Source organism: Acipenser ruthenus, chromosome 1 (assembly GCF_902713425.1).
Source record: "Acipenser ruthenus chromosome 1, fAciRut3.2 maternal haplotype, whole genome shotgun sequence".
NCBI lineage: Eukaryota > Metazoa > Chordata > Actinopteri > Acipenseriformes > Acipenseridae > Acipenser > Acipenser ruthenus.
This window is the reverse complement of record NC_081189.1, coordinates 37544940-37564877: the sequence shown is the minus strand read 5'-3', so window position 1 is coordinate 37564877 and position 19938 is coordinate 37544940. Positions and strand designations below refer to the sequence as shown.

The 19938-nt window shown below is 36.4% G+C and overlaps 1 protein-coding gene across 3 annotated transcripts in view; it reads left to right on the top strand.

Moving 5' to 3' along the window:
- The window catches only part of LOC117964777 (collagen and calcium-binding EGF domain-containing protein 1-like), a 92086-nt gene extending 72773 nt beyond the window's left edge, over positions 1 to 19313 (top strand). For all 3 annotated transcript variants that reach the window (XM_059024766.1, XM_059024762.1, XM_059024767.1), the window contains 9 exons: positions 2519 to 2571; positions 3008 to 3142; positions 3887 to 4024; positions 7424 to 7530; positions 10083 to 10200; positions 10721 to 10860; positions 11176 to 11211; positions 11880 to 11915; positions 14518 to 19313. In XM_059024766.1, coding sequence (XP_058880749.1) covers positions 2519 to 2571; positions 3008 to 3142; positions 3887 to 4024; positions 7424 to 7530; positions 10083 to 10200; positions 10721 to 10860; positions 11176 to 11211; positions 11880 to 11915; positions 14518 to 14754 — 1000 coding nt within the window. In that variant the 3' untranslated portion in view covers positions 14755 to 19313. The remainder of the gene's footprint in view (positions 1 to 2518; positions 2572 to 3007; positions 3143 to 3886; positions 4025 to 7423; positions 7531 to 10082; positions 10201 to 10720; positions 10861 to 11175; positions 11212 to 11879; positions 11916 to 14517) is intronic.
- Positions 19314 to 19938: the final 625 nt, after the last annotated feature.

Sequence of the window (19938 nt, the reverse complement as noted above, 5' to 3'; positions counted from 1 at the left end):
AGTGTCAATGTACTAGGTCCCCCAGATACACAAGAGCACAGCCAAATACTAATTCTCTCTAAACACTGAATTATAAGCAAATCTGTGCTGAATGTTTCTACGACAAGTTCAGTGAGTTTTGAAAACGAGCATCATTTAAACTATGAACCAAACAGCAGTTTGATTCACTAGAGATTTTTTTGTCAGAAAAAAAATTGATTATTAGGTTGCCCCTGAACACATTTGGTTAGTTGATAAAGTTCAAGAAAGGAATACTGGCTTTCATTCCGAATTGGACTACTGACTACATGAACACAATGGAAAGTCTCTGTGTGTGTGTGTGTGTGTGTATTTCTCAATAGCAACACTTTTAAACCTTGGTTCTTAATTATCCTATTTTATAAAAAAAGAATCTAACAAAGAATCTGTTATTACCCATAGGTATATTTATTATACATATTAGAAACATGTACTTGGCTTAAATACAAAACCTAGCAATTTTTCACAAAAAATGTCTGTTTCTAATCTAAGGTTCCTGAATGGAATGTTTCTAAAAATATTATTGTTGTTGTTGTTGTTTTTATTATTGTTATTGCTGCATTCTAATTCAATATTGACTCTAATCTCCTATTACGTCATTGCTATACAGGTGTACTTCAAATATGCCTTAGTATCTGTAATTCAAAAAGGCCTTTTCAAGTGTCACAACTGTTCTAGTTATTCATAGCTTAGTTTGAAAAATGTTCTGGAACAGTCCGGCTCTGCTTGAAATAAAGTTTTAATTACAAGTTAAAAAACACTATGATAGTCGTCATTTGTCTCTAGATAGCCTACCAGCGATCAAGCATGAATAAACTGAAACTCATATTTTGCTGGAACATGATACAGGAGGATAGCTTTAGAGAATGCTATCTCACAGTTATTGAAAAAAACGTAAAAAAAATAAAAATAAATAATAAGTCCTGTACATATTTTTGCCTGGATGGCTCCATTTTATTCCTGTGCTTTACAGTAATCATAAATTATTTATTCATGTGTAAAAAAAAGCAAACAAGAGTGAGTGGCATTAAATCTTGCTTAAAAAGGACCGTTTCCACCCCAGTCTCTGAGTGTGTCCATAGGGGGGATGATGGCTATTGCTCTTTTCTTTTAAATTGTTAATTTCCTGGCTAGCTTTCAAAACTTCAAAGACTATGCATGGATTGAATTCCCAAAAAACCTGCTGGGCCTTCAATACTTGCTGATGTGCAGTAGTTAGCAATGTATTATTTCAATGTAAAAAACATGTATTCAGCTGGTTTGTTAAGTAGAGTAATTGAAAATATATACAGAAACAAATCATAATTAAGCAGCATGTTCCTGTCCCTGGTAAATAGTGCATGGTGGGGTGTTATCCATCTCTCCTCCTATCTGTTATCATTTTACTGAGACAAATTCACATGACTAAACCTTATAGTGTAACTTAAGATGTGAATTACTGCAAGATACCCCATCTACCAATACATAGCATGGTGTTTTAGTGTTCAGAATAGGTAGAATAGAATAGAGTATTTATATTGAGACAATGTTTGAAAGAGAATCAGACTGTTACTGACCTTGGTCACTTGCCAAATATTTTCTGAAGAAACTTCTGAGTCTGTGTCTTGGGACAGACCATTTAAAATAAAAACATATTTGTTTAATGGTATACACTACTGTAAATATCTTATAAACATCTGTAAACATCTTCGATTTTTTTTGTTTCAGGAAACTAATGATACAGTACCTATTATCTGCGCCTAAATGTTCTCACAGACCTAGGCCATTTGTTTCCTAATGGCAACAAAACCTACAATTGATGAAACTTGGTTACCCACTTTGCTTCCAAAACCTCTGATATGTTCCTTTGTTCACCTGGATAATGGATTATCAATAAATCTTAGATGATGTATGTATTGCATACATTAGGACAGATTGCTCATGGTCTTTACATTAAAAATGCAATTTGTTCTATTTTGGTTTAGGTAAAACAAAACTATAATATTAAACAAATAACAGACAGCTCGTATGGTTAGTCTAAGAACTCAAACCTAATAATCATATTTTGACAAATACATGTGGAGAAACCACATAAAAGAATTGCTTGGAACATGCAGTTCTTTGGCAAAGGTGCATCATACAGTAAAAAATGCACAATATAGAAGGAGAGACATATACTGCCACATAAGGGGAAGGATAAGACGGTGAACGGCTGTGTATGAGGGGAATATTGGCACAAGTAGAAGTGAACGGACCAATGCTGAAAGCTGAGATTGATGTAATGAATGTGGTTTCTCAGTGATGTGTCATGGAATGCAGCAGGTGAAAGATGTTGTCTGATAGGCTAAAAGGTCCTCTGCAGTCTATGATGAACAGTATAATGTTGTTATTCATTAAATAGTTGGCTGCGCAGCATCAAAACTATCTATCTAGTTACTTATGGGCAAGCAATCAATGAGGGTTCATCTGGTAGCCATAATATAACACCCATTAAGTTTATTTATTTTATTTTTTTTGACAGGAAAAAATGCTGTGAAGGTTTTAAATTTGTGCTAGGACAGTGCATCCCTGAAGGTAGGTAGTTAAATTACTTTTCTATGTTTATAAATATGAATATTGATACATACTCTTGCAGTAACAGAGCAGGTGTTTGAAAATGTGTGCATCGTATAGAATAGAATAAAATAAAAAATAGATTTGACCTAAGTATAAAGTCAACAGCATATTTTACATGTGAGATAGTCCTGAGCAAACCTAAGCAAGGATGAAAAATATAAAAATGACCTCAAGGGGTGCACTAGGGATGTGCACTTGTAATTTCATCCCCAAACAGTGAGATTTGCAATAAAAAATGAACAGGGTGGGATGAGGTTAACACCTGTAGTGGTAATTTCCATGTGTGCTGAAACCAGTAATAAATGATCGACAACAAGCAGTATAAGAGTAGTATAGTTCAATATTTTCAGTCTAATATCTTCTCAAAACTCCTGTTTTCTCCATTTATTTCCAGATTATGATGTGTGTGCTGGAGTCCCTTGCGAGCAGCAGTGCACTGATCATTTTGGCAGAGTGCTTTGTACCTGCTATGCTGGGTATCGATATGACCGTGATCGGCACAGGAACAGAGAAAGTCCTTACTGCCTCGGTGAGAACTGAAGCAATGTATCTGTTTCCATGTTCTGACAGGACACTAAAATGCCTTCATTTTACTCTCTTTCTTTGTACATACCACTAACACAATGAAGTTTAGCAGTCAAAACTTCTGAAAAGATCTAAGGAGTAACATAGGCTTGAACTTTGTTGGAGAATATTTGTTCAACATTATAAGATCATTTGAATTACAGAAACCTGTGAAGCTCTGAAATATGGTGTACTTTACTGATCCTACTCGCAATCTGGGGGAGGATGTGTACAGATTGCTGAGTTCAAAGGTTCAGTGGCTGTTTAAAATAAACCATTTATTTGACTTTCACTGAGGTATGCAGTTATTTTCATTTATTAGGGAGTTAAGAACGCCAGGTCCTTGACCTCCCTAAATCTGCTCTAAATCAAAGTAGCAACATCAAATCACTGCTGTTTTTTTTTTTTTTCTTTCTTTTTTTTTATTTTTTAGAACTGGTCAAATTAGTCTAAAACACCTTAGTAAGTAGCTGGATTACCTTATTATTTTCAGCATTATCCTTTAGTCTGCTATACTTGGCCTTTGGATAAAGGACTTTTAGTCTTGACAGTACTTTCTCTTTCATAAGCACACTACCTTTTGTTTCTTTGTTATATAACTATTTAGTTTAAAATTTAAAAAAAGCTAGAACATACCGTACCTTTAGATATGGTTAAGTGACTGATATTGCAAGTATGGTAAGCTTCTATTTTTCTTTGTTTTTTGCAGATATTGATGAATGTGCCACTAAAAATGAGACTATTTGCTCTCAGGTCTGTATAAACATTCCTGGCAGTTATAGATGTGAGTGCGAGAAGGGTTACTTCTTAGAAGATGATGGGAAAACCTGTAGCAAAGGAGAAAGGGGTAAGTGATTAGTGAGGACAGAAGTTATTTTACTTTTTGAATACCCCGTCCTTTAGCTTCGGAAAATTTCTCAATCCAAATCATTTGAACTTTTGTTGCCTGTATAGAGTGAGAAAACAAACAAACAAACGCATCATATCGCAGCATGTGGGTTGTGAAATGTAAAGGCATTCCAATGTATTTTCTTACTCTCTCTTCAGAGCCAAGTAATTTCCACATTAGTACATCAGAAAAATGTCTCCTAGCAATTGCACCAAGGGATTTTGGATCATATTCTTTTGTACTATATGTACCCGGTTGAATGAGTGCCAAACACAGCATTGTACAATTTGCATGGCATATGCCCAAGTCAGGAGTGATAGATTGACCCCTTAAATGTATTAAATGTATAGCTAATAATATTAAAATAAAATATAAAATCAATGAATATAAACTGTCATGCATTGCCATTCATGAAGATGGTCTTACATGTAGAGTTTTAAAATGCCCATGGTATTTTGTTTTAATTAAAAAAAAAAAAAAAAAAAAAAAAAAAAAAAAAAATGGGTTAAGGTTTGGGTTAGGGAACACTTCATTCCCTATCTGTGCATCCATAAGCTAGTTACAACCTGTTGCATTAAATTTAATAAAATAAGTAAAACAGACATACAATATGTGGTTTCTATCTAATTGTAATGGTCATATGAGGTGCAACTTGAAACAAGCCCAAATCCAACACATAAAAGATCTGTTTTTCCATTGCTACCAGAATATGCAGACATATGTAGGAATACAGCTGCCAAGTCTCAGTTTTCTCGTGAGGGTAAAAATTTCCCAGAATCAACCTATTTCAGGGCAAGCTACTTCACCACAGACTTGACAATGGGAAATATAGCATTACAGATATAAAGCAGAAATTTAAATATATGAAACCAATAATAATGTAATACAGCACACTTATCAGTATTATATGGATGACACTTGATGAAAACTACAGAAACAATATTATGATACAATTTTAACATTATGTCGGTGTGCCCACATATGTTAGTATGCAATTAGACAGGAAGAACCAAATGTATGATATAAGGTTTGTGTTAGATAACATAATTCATTCTAAAATCCAAATTTGTTAGATGCTATTTAAACCACATTTAATAACTCTCAAAGTGCATACTTTGGTCACAGTACAGTGTGTGTCTGATGAAACTAATACATTATCTGTGTAACTCAACAACCCCAAATCATTCCGTCTCTCTCTGGTTTATAATCCCCGGAGTTAAATATAGTTCTAGGCATGTCCTTCAATCTCCAGATGTACTGTATTTTGGGCCACTGACCACTTTGGGTCAATGACATCAAGGCCCCTTATTGAAAATGCAGTTGTTTTGATGACATTCTGTACTGTAGCAAATTTTAATGTTAAAGTTCTTTGTGGTATGTAGAAATTATAAACTACTCCAGTCGTATTGCTTTAACCACCAATTCCCTGTCTACATGTGTGGTATAAGAACAAAAACAACAACATGACTGATGGTTTGGCCTCCTTAACCACAGTGTTTAATTGTAATTAAACTGAAGGACTTTCCACAGAGACACCTATAAGGATGCCTTCTGCAGGCGTTAATGTTTTCATATGGAAAATGCTTGCTGGCACATTCGATGCAACTGGGCCAACATAAGATGATAAAATAATAAATAAATATGTTTTTAACGCAGCTGTAATGGGGTGATGGTCCGAGCTTACCCCCATCCACAATCGCATTATCCTTTCAGGATGTCTTTATAACACAGGAAAACAGCATTTTTTGGTGTTCACAGGTATAGATGTTTATTTCAGCACTGGAAATATATTTCACACAGATTACAACTAACTACAATGACTGACATTTACATAACAATCTCACGACTGACCAACTAATCCCCTCCTAAAGAAAGACATGCATTAAATAAGCCCCAGCCCTGCCTACTCGTAACAGGATTAATTATTCAATAAACATTTACACCTGGAATGATTTTATACAAAAATAAACTATTATTACATTCATAGCATTTACACAAACGTTCATATATATATATATATATATATACATTAAACATGTTTCTTCTCCTTTTATAGGTATTTATTTAACCTGTATGAATACCGTCCTTAAACTATTCTATTGTTTACTCATTATTATTATCATTGTCATTATTATTCTCTAGTCCCTAACTATTACCGGTAAAAGCTGACTACCCCTTATCTTGGAATATTACCGTACATATGGTGATAACAAAACCATTGTCCCACGTTTATAGCTACGGCAACTTCGTTAAGGGAAGCGCCCTAATCTAAATATAGCAAACACACTTGCTCAACAACATGCACAATAGAAAATAAACCACGGCTCTACCGCCACTAGAATAACAATAACAGTCATAAACACAATAACATGCATTTAAATATTAGTCAGGTTCTAACCCTCGCAGCCACTTTAAGCTGTTTTGCAGGTGGAGGGTAGTAAGATTTACAGGATGAGCTTCATTTTTTAGCAACATATTGTGTAATACCCTATTCGCATTACCTAAATAATGCACAATCAACAGGGGTCAAAAACAGGCTTCTAATGACAGTTGTGTTTTCAAATTGTGTTGATATTGCATTTTTTAGATAGCGTGAATAGGGTGTAAGTGATAGTAATCTAGATTGAGTCTCCCACAGTTGGGGAATGAGCAAACAGCCTCCCAGCTGATATGCACCTGCAGTGCAATATTTAGCTATTTACCAGTAGTTAGTAACAGAGCACAAACACTTTTATAAATTGTAAAGTCTATGACCTTCTGGCAGAACACTCAGAACAGTTGGTTGCATGATAGTGTTACATGGCTTTTTAATGCTTTCACATTCCATTAAAGTTTACAGATATTTTAATAATAGGTTACCAAACCAATCTTACGATAAAATTTAAAAGGATTTCTAATCCAAATTGCATTTTTTATAAAACCACAAGTAAGAAAATTAGGGCAAACAACTCCGAATAACTTGGGAGAGAGGGTATATTTACTACAATATCTCAAATCTGTTTAACATGTATATGTATATTTATTACAAAATAATTAGCTTAGAATATTCCTTGAGAATCAATCTCAATTTCAAGGATGTTACAGAAGCACAGACCCTAACTAAATAAGGGGCGTAACCGTGCAACACATACGAGTCCATGGCATTTGAAAATGTTGTATTTGTTTGTATTCAGCTGTTCATGTTTCCGCAAGCCTCTCTGGTACATGTCACTAAACAATTATTTTAGTGGTATGATGAAAGAGAAAAAGAAAGGAATACAAATGTGCTTGTAGTGTAATACATAAATACCATGAGTTACCTATGTTGGTGTTAGAGATCTGATTGTAACATATGATAATATGAACTTCTTTCTATAGCCAGTCACTTTGAAAAGTCAGACAACGTAATGAAAGCAGGGACATGCTCAGCTACATGTGAGGAGTTTCAGCAGATAAGACAGACGGTCCTGCAGCTCAAGCAAAAGGTATTGAGTTTAATATCCTTCTTGTGCAAACTGCAGTTTGAAATTTTAAATAGCTCATTATTTATCTTGTTGCTAAAGGTGGAACATGTCTTGATATCACCTGGAAAAAGATAACTTTTTTTTTTGTCATGTGGAAATAAATCATGTACTTTCAAAGGGCATCGTGCAATGAGAGATAGGTGACGCACGCTTGTGTTTGTAGGTAAGTGTTGCGCAGGATTTTTTTAGAAAATGCCACCACCCTCTGGTCTTTAGAACCTCTGAGCACTAAATGTGGACCCCTTTCATTACTCTATTGGGAGTAATGAATTACTATTTTAAATAAACTTTTCATATGTGTTTTATCCATTCTGGCCACTGATAACAGAATATGAAATCACTTAGCACACAGTAAGTAATGAAGCGTGTGTTTGTGGAAAATACGTTTTTTATTGTGTCTTGTGCACATGTGGGTGGGTTTTATTACTTCTGTTAGAGAGACTGGTGTGGCAAATAAAAAAGTATTCTGACAGAAGAGTGGAAATACATTGTGGAGCAGGCAGGAACATTTACAGCACAACAACTTTTATTTGCGGTCACAGGAGGTTATTTAATTGCTTTTGGATATCTGATTTTAGGCACTGTGTGTTGTTACAGCTGTCCAGACTACAGAACCTGTCCCTGATGGATCCATCCCTCACTTAGCGATTTCCTTTTCCAAACGCAGCAGTACTAGGGATAATCAATTAAAAGATACTTACAGATGATAAAGTGGCAGCCAAAAATGAATACACAGTCACAAGATGTATCATTAAATATATTTGATATGCTGCTTTGGGTATGTAGTAAGAGTGTTTTTGACATTTAGCCATTTTTAGTGAAGGAAATGCTTACATTGAGACTGATAAAGAGCACTGTGGATTTAACACTTGCAACCCATCCAAATCTGCAATGCATTAAAAAATGTTGTTTGTTTACTATTTAAGAAAAAAATTAAGTTTTTTCATGTGACCTAGTGCAACACAAAACAAACTTGTAACTACTGTATGCATTCTTACAGTTCTGCTATAGCAAGCAGGTTCTACTTATTCACCCTATTTGCGTATATAAATAATACTGTTAAAGAAGTAGTATCTGGGCATCAAAATGTACTGTAAAAATTCTGTAAAAACTCCCAGTCATCAAGTCATTTCTTTGAAGCTGCTAAAATGAAATTGTTTTCTTCTACTGTACATTTCATGACTGGCCCAGAATATAAAATCAGTTAATAGAGTAATGTATGGGAAACACTTTATTTGTGGTGATATAATAAATTACTTTAATCCTCATAGGCTTCTGCCTTATGTTTTTGTGGGATTTATTTGCTTGGATCGCCAATCGCAACCATTTCTGGCACAGAAAAGCAGCCACAACTGTACATATACAGACATTATTTTTTCATCCTAAAGCCGCCAGGGAAAGAAAGGGAATAACAAGGTTTTCAACTCAGACAGAACATGGCTACCAGAAGTGTGTTGCTGTCCCAGCCAAATCCAGTGAGACTCTTTCCCCTTACAACAGTCCATAGGAAAAGTGTCTTAAAATGAAGAAGTAAATAGGGGAATAAGAGCCAGGTCTAAGAAATGCATTGTCTTAAATACTTGTCCAATTCTGTAAGCATGAGTTTCTTTGGATTAGGGTTCCGTTGGATTGTCTTATCAGCATGCATTTAGAAGTTCCCATCTTTGTTGCGTAGATGACTAAGTTCAACAGCAATTATGAGCTTTATTTTTCCCAGATACTGTAGTGTCCTTCTTCCTCTACATACAGCTGGCATCTCTTAAATATGTTTTAATTGCACTTGGCAATCACATATTTGGAGGTTTGTCTAGACCACTTGTAAATCATTGGTAGATAAACTGCTATGGTGGGTTTCCTTAAGGGAATGCTTGAGCGTGATGAACATTCAGCCATCACTTGGAGTAAGCAGCAATTCCAAATCCCACAGACAACTGATCATTGAAATCATAATGTGAGAGGTTTTTCTTTCTCCTCCTGAGAAATAATCCAGTTTAAAAAAACATTATTATTATAAAGTTTGGAAAGATGATAAACTTTTACAATTATGAAGGACTTTGAGCCTAGTGGTGGGAAAGGGACAATTTCTCATATACAGTAACATGTATGGTGTTGGACCAACCCTTGATATAGAGCATCAGATGTGCTATACCACATCAAATGTAATGGATTTGCTAGTTACCAGTGATAGCAAGTATTGAAGGTGCTAATACAGCCCAAAGAGCCATTTGAGTGGTAAAAGCTATAGGACAGTTAGCTAACCAGACATCCAAAAACAACCATGCTGGTATTGCAGTAAAAGGACAAGGGGAGATGTCCATTGCTACCAGAACAGGCAGATATAAGAAAATCACTACCAGAGACAAGTACTGAACCAAATGTTCAAGTCAATCTGGTGCACTGTGTGAAGAACAGAGGCAAATTCGACTTAAGGTTTTCCGCAATCAGTTCCTACCGTTTTTCTAGTTTATTAATCCAAAGCTGTTATGTTAAATATGTCATGTGTTTGTTTCCAGATTGCCTTATTGCCCAACAATGCTGATGTTAGCAAACAGATAACAAGTGAAAAAATGCTCACGTCAAATTCGTATTTGCCTGGTCCTCCTGGACAACCTGGGCTCCCAGGCCCGCCAGGTAAGATATTTAATGGTTCATGGCTGTATAAATATACAGTCATGCCTGTTTGTTGTGTTTACTGTCAGCCCTCTACCTCCTCTGCCTGCACATTGAAGCTGGCAAGACCTCACTGGCAGCCATCTCCTGTGGTAGCACTGGATGCTCTACAAGTACAACACCATGGGTCAATAATACCAGTACTGAGGCAACTAATAAGCAACTGGTACAACAGCTGATAGCATGTTTCATTCAGTTAACTTGTGAGGGCTTCCCTTTTAAACTCGCACACCTAAGGTGATAGCTTGAGTTTCTTTAGTTCAATATTTTAAATGAAGCTTTGGTCTCAATTGATACATCTCCTGGTTAAATAAGTAAATAAATACTTTTTAGCTTACTCTGCTGGCTAAATACTATATTGTATAGTACTGCAAATCTCCATGGGGCTGCTGTACAGTAAGTTCACATTGTACTGTATGCACTGTATTGAATTGTATCACAGTCTTCAATGTTTACCTAGTTTTTGTTTGATCTAACACAGGTGCCCCTGGACCTAAAGGGTCTTTTGGACACCAGGGACCACCTGGCACCCCTGGCCCAACTGGACCCAGAGGAATGATGGGACCTATAGGGCCATCACCCGATATGTCCCACATCAAGCAGGGAAGACGCGGCCCTGTGGTCAGTGACCTACTGTACATTTTTCTCACCCAGATTTATTTTGTATGCTTCATGAAACATCCCCCCAAAAAAATCATTACAGTATACAGTTGTATTTTTCTGTTATGCTTGGTATGAATCGCTTTCCTACAAAAATGATATTTGTACCTATGAAGCAACAACTTTGTGTAATTCTTATTTCAGGTAATAACTCTACCAGTCTGAAGTTGGCATTTTAAGATAGGGACTTTTGTTTTTAGTTGAAATGAGCTTTTATGTTTTATGGTAAAAGTTATTTGTAGATCAACACAAGATAACATTTTGAATGTGTTTTAGGGTCCACCTGGAGCTCCTGGAAAAGATGGCACCAAGGTATGAGTATTATTATTATTATTATTATTATTATTATTATTATTATTATTATTATTATCAAGCTTGTCTCTTGGAGGAGAGATGGGGAATATCCATCATTAAATTCTAAAATCATGGAAATGAATATCCATAATTGGGGGAAGAAACGTTTTGCTATAGACCATTCATGACATTTTGGTTTTAAATATTTACAATAATTTACAATAATTTATGTTTTTTTTTTGTTTGTTTGTTTCTTTACTCCAGCCAAAAAATTTAAATTAAACAGCTGTCCGATTTTATATAATTTTAGATTTACCTTTAAATTATGAGAGATTACTTATATTTCCACTCGTATTTTCTTGCGTCTTTAATTTGTATTGAAACCTTCAGTTGAAGTTAGAGTTACTACTTGCATACCAACAGATGTATGTTGAAGTTGGTAAGCATACTGGATGACAAAGCAGGTGACTTTACTTGGTGAATATAGCAGCTGTATGTACTGTGTTTCAAACTTTTATGCTGTAATTACAGAAATATGTTACTGCTTATAAATTGAATTATAATGTTATAGTATCCTGGCCACTTTAAATTAAGTGCTTCCATCTGCTGTTTATTGCTCAATTTTGATGTTATTCTGCTGTGATCTAAAAACCTAGAATAATGTTGATCCAAAACTTATTTCACAGGGAGAGAGAGGGGCTCCTGGATCGACAGGACCTCCAGTAAGTAAACTCTTAAATGGTCCTAAACCACCATATTACATGGCACTTCAAAGAAACAAAAGCTATAAAAGACTCTGGTTTAGCAGAACCAATAATGAACCTTTCATTGAGACTGGCAGTTAATATTTGAAAATGGAGAAGGGTCATCTGAAAAGCAAAGTACAATGGTGCAAAGTTTTGTGTTAAAAGTCATGATATACGTAAGGACTCATGCCAGATACAGATGATTTTGTGACATACTCTGCACAAGGAAAATCAAAAACATAATCTTGATCAGTTCAGGTAATCTCAGTTTTAGCTTCCACATAAAAGCCTCAATGTTTTAATCAGGTTGCATGGCCAGTTTGAAGTTAATGTACATGGCTATGTTTACAACTTCAAAGCATGGTACGCCTGGAGGGGTTATGCCTGGGCCTTTTTTGCTCAATTAAACATCATACATAATATCAGATTCTGTTGTATACATGTTGTGGTACTAAAAAGCTGGGTCTGTCAAAGCTTTTTCCAGGAATAATAGTGCAACTATAATCACAATATCCCTATTTTTGTTGTAAACATAGTCTTTGACCCATTGACATTTGACAAACATGCAAGCACAGTTAGTTTCACACATATAGTACTGGGGTAGTTGTGACAGTCTTACAGTACTTTTAATATGACACCTGGAAACATTTATTTTGGTCTTGGAGATTTATGCTTTATATGTGGAAATGTACTATATAGAAACTTGTCAAATGCAGTCTGCAAACACTAAATATCCACCATGAGTTACTGACTGTGGCAGGGCGAAAGCCCTGCTGATGTAAGTAGTGTGTGGGGGAATGTAAAGATGGCAGAGATGGGGTTAAATCTGTCCCTGCCTGCCAACAATCACATGTGTGGCCATTCCCCAATTAGGTAATTGAGTGCTAATTGGGGAATGGCCACATGCATAACAAGGGGAGAAATCCTTTGTTTGGTGGTTTTAGAAGTGGGATAATGCCTCCTGGAGACTCAGAGCAGGACTGCATGTAAAAAAAAAAACAATAGAAAAACTGGGTTGCGGAGCATGCGCAAGGCTGGGCGCCTCCGAGATGTGTGCCTGTATGAAGACCCGCAATTTATGGAGGCCTTCACACGAGATGAGGTGGAGTTGCCCAAGGAATGGCTCAGTCTGAAGGTCCAAACCCAGCTGACAACACGAGACGGGCTCCTCTGCTTTCCACACCCTGTGGTATAGTGGACTGGACGCCCTCCTTGCCTGCCCTGAGGACCATGGTTGGTGCCTCGTCTGAGGGGAGTTAGAGCACTTCCAACATCAGGTGGAGGTACCCGCCCGAGTGTCCGAGAAGGAGGAACAACCTACCAGAAAGAGGAAGAAGAGGAGGGGCGGCCGCTCCCGAAGGCAAGCAAGGAGGTGCCAACGCTGTCTCCTGTGCCAGAGGGAGAAGGGAGAAGCTCCACGTTCTCCAGAGCCAGAAGGGGAACGAACAGTTTTCATCTCCAGTGCCAAAAGGGGAGGAGCTTCCGCTGGCTCTAGACTCGGAGGGCCAACAGCCGGGTCAATATCAGCAGCCGCTACACCTGCTGCTGAGGGGAGCACAGCGAAAGCCAGCCACCGCTGCCAATGTGCTCCTCACCGCTGCCAGCGTTGGGGCCAACCTCTTTAGACAAGTGGAAAGTGGGGAAAAGTCACAGGCTTAGTGGGTAGAAAGGGGGTTAAACGGGCACCCGCTTATTGAAGCCCAGGGGTTACCACGGGGGTTAAATGGGCACCCCCTCACAGAGGGGTTTTAAAAAGTCTCCTGGTCTCCTGCTCCGCTACCGCTAGGTAATTTGGTGCTAATTGGGGAATGGCCACATGTATAATAAAGGGAGAAATCCTTTGCAGTAGTGTTAGTATTTTGATTTGTTTTGTTTGCACTTTTTATTTTGGACCTTATGCCTGTTTAAGTTTTATTAATGTGCGAACCAGCACTTTCACTGCAGCTTTCTGTCTCAGAGTCTCAAATTTCTTCCGTTAACAGCTTGGGCCGTGACTCTATCCTGCCACACTGACTTAATCGTATAACTTAAGTTCTTCACTTTACTTTAACATTTAGTTTGTTTAAGATTTGTGATCAGGAATATTGTGTAATAATTATAAAGGATTTCAAGAGATTTATTACTCCATTTGAAAAAGGATCCGTCAACAAAAAAAGTTTGGGAACCTCTGCTCTACTCCATCAGGCGCCCTCTGCTGGTTCCCTTAAAATGATTTCTGAATAGTTCTTTTTTAAGAAATATGTAGATTCTGTTAAATATACTGAATTTGAAATAAACCCCAGCAAAGCAATACATGTCATCACAAGAAACGTTTTTCTTTAGTTTTAATGAACCTTCTGTGAGTGTTCTGTGGGGTGCCATGCTGTTAAAGGGTTAAGTGACAATTTTAATACAATTAGGAAATGTCCAGTCAACTTTGTGAAGAATAATTATTGCATATAGTCATTCTTTTTACACCAAAAGAATGAGTATAGTGTTTCATTGATTTAAAAAAAGCAAGAAAGGTCAAGTGGTTACTCTGTACAAATATCTTCAAATTATAATGAGATTAAGAACACTGTTTCCTATATCATTGCAGGGCCCACCAGGCTCCTTTGACTTCTTGCTGCTGATGATGGCAGACATTAGAAATGACATTGCAGAGCTCCAGGAGAAAGTGTTTGGACACAGAACCCATTCTTCAGGGGAGGAGTTCCCCCTTCCTCCTCAAGGCATGAGGGACCCTCAGGATATAATAGACTTGGGATCGGGAGAGGACTACAGACACAGGGCTACATCAAAGAATATTAGAAGAAGGAAATCAACCCCACACTGATCCTTATTTAAGTAAAAAAAAAAAAAAAAACATTAAATATTTCCTAAGCTGTATATAAGAAGTCTTCTACTGTTGTATAAATTGAAAGTGACTTTGCTGCAGTGAAATTGATATTTCTTTGGAAAAATCTTTATTTTTTTAAACATGTTGTTTCAGTCTGGTGTCAAATGATTTGGTGCATACGTAATTAAACACACATATGTATTTACAATTACGCATATGCAAAATTACAAAGTATGTTTGACACACTTCCTTTCGAGAGCTTAAAAAATAGATCTTCCCAGGTGAAGCTTGCAACATAAGAGGCATGATTAAAAACTACTGGAAATTAATAATGCATACAGTAATGAATGTCATAACATGCACATTATTTGTATAGCTATTAGTTTATTATTAGATATATCTATTAATCCAAATGTTTACATAAGTTGTGTTGCAAATGAAGGGGGATGCTTAATCATTTATGTTTAGAAATGTAACTCTTCAATGGATAGAAAACACACTGTCAGTCCCAATTTGTGCAAACTTTCAATCTCATACAACACTGAGGGGTGATGTACTAAAGTGTTGTGTCTGTCGCAATAGTCACAAACCAGTTGCAAACAAGTCGGAAGTCTGGGGTGAAATGTACTAAACAAGCACAATGCTGTTAGCGACTTTTTTAGGAAATGCTTTGCGGCAGCAGTTTTTCTTTGCGGTTCAGCCTTAGATGAATATGTAATTATAGGCGTTTCTGCATAAATTTGCAAAAAGGGGGCAGAGATCGTGCAAATGAGGGTTCTCAAATATTACAATAAGATGTACTAAAGCTGCTGGCAATTGCAACACTTACAATTGCATTAAGAATTTTTGAAAGATTGTTTTAAAACAGTCGCAATTGTTGCTGGCATTTCCCAGTCTACTTTTTCTCGTGTGTTGCCATTTGTGCTCAATGCATTTTTGAGGCGAACACCCAAATACCTATTTTTCCCTAAAGGCAGGGTGTACTTACAAGCCTTGAAAACACATTTCTATGACATTTCTGGTTTCCCCAATGGGTTGGGGGCACACATGTGCATTAAAAACTCCAGCTCATTCTGAAGGGATAGGGAACACACCTGTTCTATTAATGTGCAGGTGGTTTGTAATTGTGCACAATTTAGCACTGCACCACTGACTAACTTAAATAAAAACTGACAGTATACCATTGGCTTATAGGCTACGCATCATAATATGAATTGGTGGTATACAGTCAGCACTCATGTAGCCGTTTCCCACATACATGTCAGTCGTGTTTTACCGCCCTTGTATTAAGAATAAAATCAATCCCAATTATATATATGTAACAAATTAATGCACTTACCCGTCACACGCGATTTCTGACTCTGTCACCAGTTTTCTGATTCAAAGCTCTTCAATGTTACAATGTACTTGTTTATCCGTCACAGCCTGCGTTTGTTTTTTTTTTGTTTTGTTTTTTTCTCGCATGCCAAGTCTTTATTGTGCAGTTACACAACGCTTCCTCCAATTTCACATGACGAAAATGTTCCCTGAAAAAATGGATAAGGGTTGGAACAGGCCAAAATGAAATAATCAGATATGCATCACACTCGTTTAACCGTCACTGAAGACACTGAAGTCAACATTTTATAGGGTCAAATATGTGAGTGCTGACTGTAATGCAAAAGTTGTTGCTGGTCCCTTGAAATTGTATTAACAAGAATTGACTGTTCTTCTGTAAGTGTCATAACGCAGCACCATGATCTGTTTTGTGTTAATTGACTAGGCTACTAAGTAGGTCAAGTTAATAATAATTATAATTTAAAAAACACTCAAATCATTTAGTTTAAATTTAAAATAATGTGTACAATGCAGCAGCATGATTTATGTTGTGTTATCAGTAGCCTACAGGCTAAAGTAACAAGAAAGTGCGCTAGGTATTAATTTAATTTTACTGCTGTACTGTATACAGTATAGGCGTACTGTACAGATTTATATGTTTTTAATAATGTTATGTGTAGCCTACCCAAAACACATTAGTGTTATTTCAGCGCAATGATTTATACATTTAAAATACACTGAGCACTGTAAATGTATGTGTGTCCGATTTTATTGTATTTTCTTAAACCCGACACCTCCTTATGTCGGACACACATATCCGGTTTAACTAGGGGCTGCTGTATGATTATGAAAAGCTTTTTGATAGAAACATATTTTTTATTTGGGGGTGAAGGTGGGATCCCCACTATAGAATCTGATGGGATTAAACTGCCTTTTATTATTTATTCCAAAAAATGTCGCACGACTCGCGCAATGCTAGAGATCTCGCTAAAAGGACGCAACAAATACTTAAATTAGTATATTGCAGCTCTCTTCATTAACATATTTTCTCTTAGTACATATGACAAAATGTATACTTTGCAAATTGTTGCAACAGAAATGCAAATTGTGGTATGTTTGCGCTGCGACTGGCCCATCTTAGTACATCTACCCCTAAGTGTACAGATATTTGGGGTGCGTGGTAACAAAAGGGCTAAGCCCTTACTTCTCTTTTATTTTTCTCACAGCACTGTTTTCCTTTTTAATAGACATTTAGTCAGGGTTCATACAAGCTATAGGGCTGAGGTTAACACTCAGTGGCGGACATAGGGGTGACAGAAATGGTAGGCAATTGTACTGATGAAGTAGGCAAATAATAACGGGGGGTCTAGGGGGCCGCTCAGTGCATTCAATAAACAGTATTAAAGAAATACTACTTGGCATTACAACAGAAATAATTACAAGGAAGATAAATGTACCTGCAAGATATACAGAAAGAAGTATTTTAAAAAGGTCAGCTTCCGAATTGTGCCCCTCTATTCCTATAAAAATTAAGACGTATAATAAAGAACACTGTCTACATGTGGAAGATCACTATTTAGCAACCGTAGAACACAACCACTTTGTTAAAAGTTTGTTTTACAAAGCTTTAATAACTCTAGGGCAAATCTCAAAAGAGCAATGAAAAATACTTACCTATAAATACTTACCTATTTATAGTCTGAGAATATACCATCTGGAAACAACACAAACGATCATGTGATCAAGCACTGAGAATTACAAAAATAAAAATGCATGCTGTTGTTTCTCCCAAGTAGTGTAGTAGGCTCTCATAGTTACAAATTATTGCCTAGGAGTAGGATTTTGGTGAAATACATTTAAGAAATTAGCATCTTTGTTACACAAGCACCAGCACAGATGCGCTTGCAGTTCTTTTTAAATGTGTGCGCTCCACTTTTAAATGTTTAACACCCAGCAATATTTGTGGGCAACTAAAACAAAAATAATTAGGAAGGCAGTGCCTACCATTGCCTACCACTATGTCTGCCCCTGCTAGCACTAGAAAGGGGAAGTCATCTGAAATTTAAAATCAACAATAGCCAGAGGAAGATTTGTCAGTTAGGTAAAAATCGTACTGTTAAAATTGTTTCATTTTAGGCTTCCCTTTAACTGGCAGTAAACTCAATGCACGAGACTTTGGCTGGGACCAAATCAAAACTTTGACAACCTGCTAATCGCACTTAACAAAACTGTATTTAATAGCGTTTTCTTTTTATGAGTAGAAGAAATAAGATACTTACAAAAAAAAAAAAAAAAACACTATTAAATACGGTTTTATTAAGTGCGATTAGCAGGTTGTCAAAGTTTTGATTTGGTTCCTGCCGTTGTCATAATATAAATTTTTCATTTTCCATGCTTTCCTGTGTATTTTGTCATGCATGTCCATACTTTAACATGCTTTAACTTTGTTCTGCCTTTACCACGGTATAATGCAACACACTTTTATATGGGAACTTTGACACACCCAGTTTATCCTGAAGACAAGAATTAGTGTTCAATTTATAATAGCTATTTTTTTTTATTTTTTTTTGTGGAAGCTATTTCATTCTGGCTGCTACTGGATGTCTTTTGCAAATGTAATAGTTAAATCATAAGATGAGTATAATAGTGTAATCTATGTAACAAATATAACTGAAATTGTTTTACACTGTATGTCACTTTTCCATCTGCCACTAAGACTGTAAGCGATTTGAAATCAGTCCTGTCCATTTTCACAGACAGCCGACCAAGATTATACAAGATTGAATCATGACTCCATCAGTCCCCATTGAGATTGCAGGTTGGCAGAACTTTCTCTCCAATTCGATAAAGGAAATTGGGTGCTCAATGTGATTGCTAGATACAGGTGATAAACTGCAGAAAGAAAGAAAACATTGGGGCTATGAATTAGTGTTACCATCAGTTAAACATGGGAACTATACCAAAATGTGACACAATAGACTCAATAAATATATGATTGCAGATTGGATTGGAGATCTGGATTGGAGATGAAACCGTCGGCAGCCCCAGTTTGATATTGTAACAAGATGAAATAGAGTTTTACAGACTGGTTTCATGCAGAAGGAAACTAATTGTACCAGGATGTTAAATATTATATCCAACATATATCCCTAGAACTCAAGGTAATTTTATATTTTATGCACATGAAACGTTGGCATCTAATCTTTGTAAAGATAATACAGATTTATTCAGTAAACATGTTTTCGATCCCTCTTTGCTGTAACATCAATGTACTACTATAAATACATTTCCTTTTCAGAACCTTTTTACCAAGTGCTTCCTCCTTATAAGCGACCCTGTATAAAGCAGAATTAGTTATATGGAGTTACAGGTGTATTCATGGCTCCTCTTTGCCCCGTTATTTCCACTACCACTTCACTATATACAGCAGAACACACATAGCACACTTCCTTATTTATCGCTCCTGACTACCAAGTAATTAATGTACAGCATTTACAAATATCATACAGGTCAAATGGAATAATTATCTACTTTAAAACATGGTTTGAACAAAGACCTGGATTAAAGGGCCAACACTGACACTAACACAGGGATTGGCAATATTGGTCCTTCCAGATTAGGTACGGTTTGTGTTCCAACCAGTCCTCAGTTGTTTAATTGAATTAATTAAACCTCTTATTATTATCACTATACCTGGTAAGCCTAGTTTAGAATGGCAGAGGACTGGAATTGCATGTCACATGCGAAAACAAAATGTTAAAATCTGTTATAGATTAAGATAAATAATATTATATCGTTATGACTTTAACATGAGTATTACATTTTTCTAACGCCAGCTTTATTTTTGGTTGTGTTCCATACTGC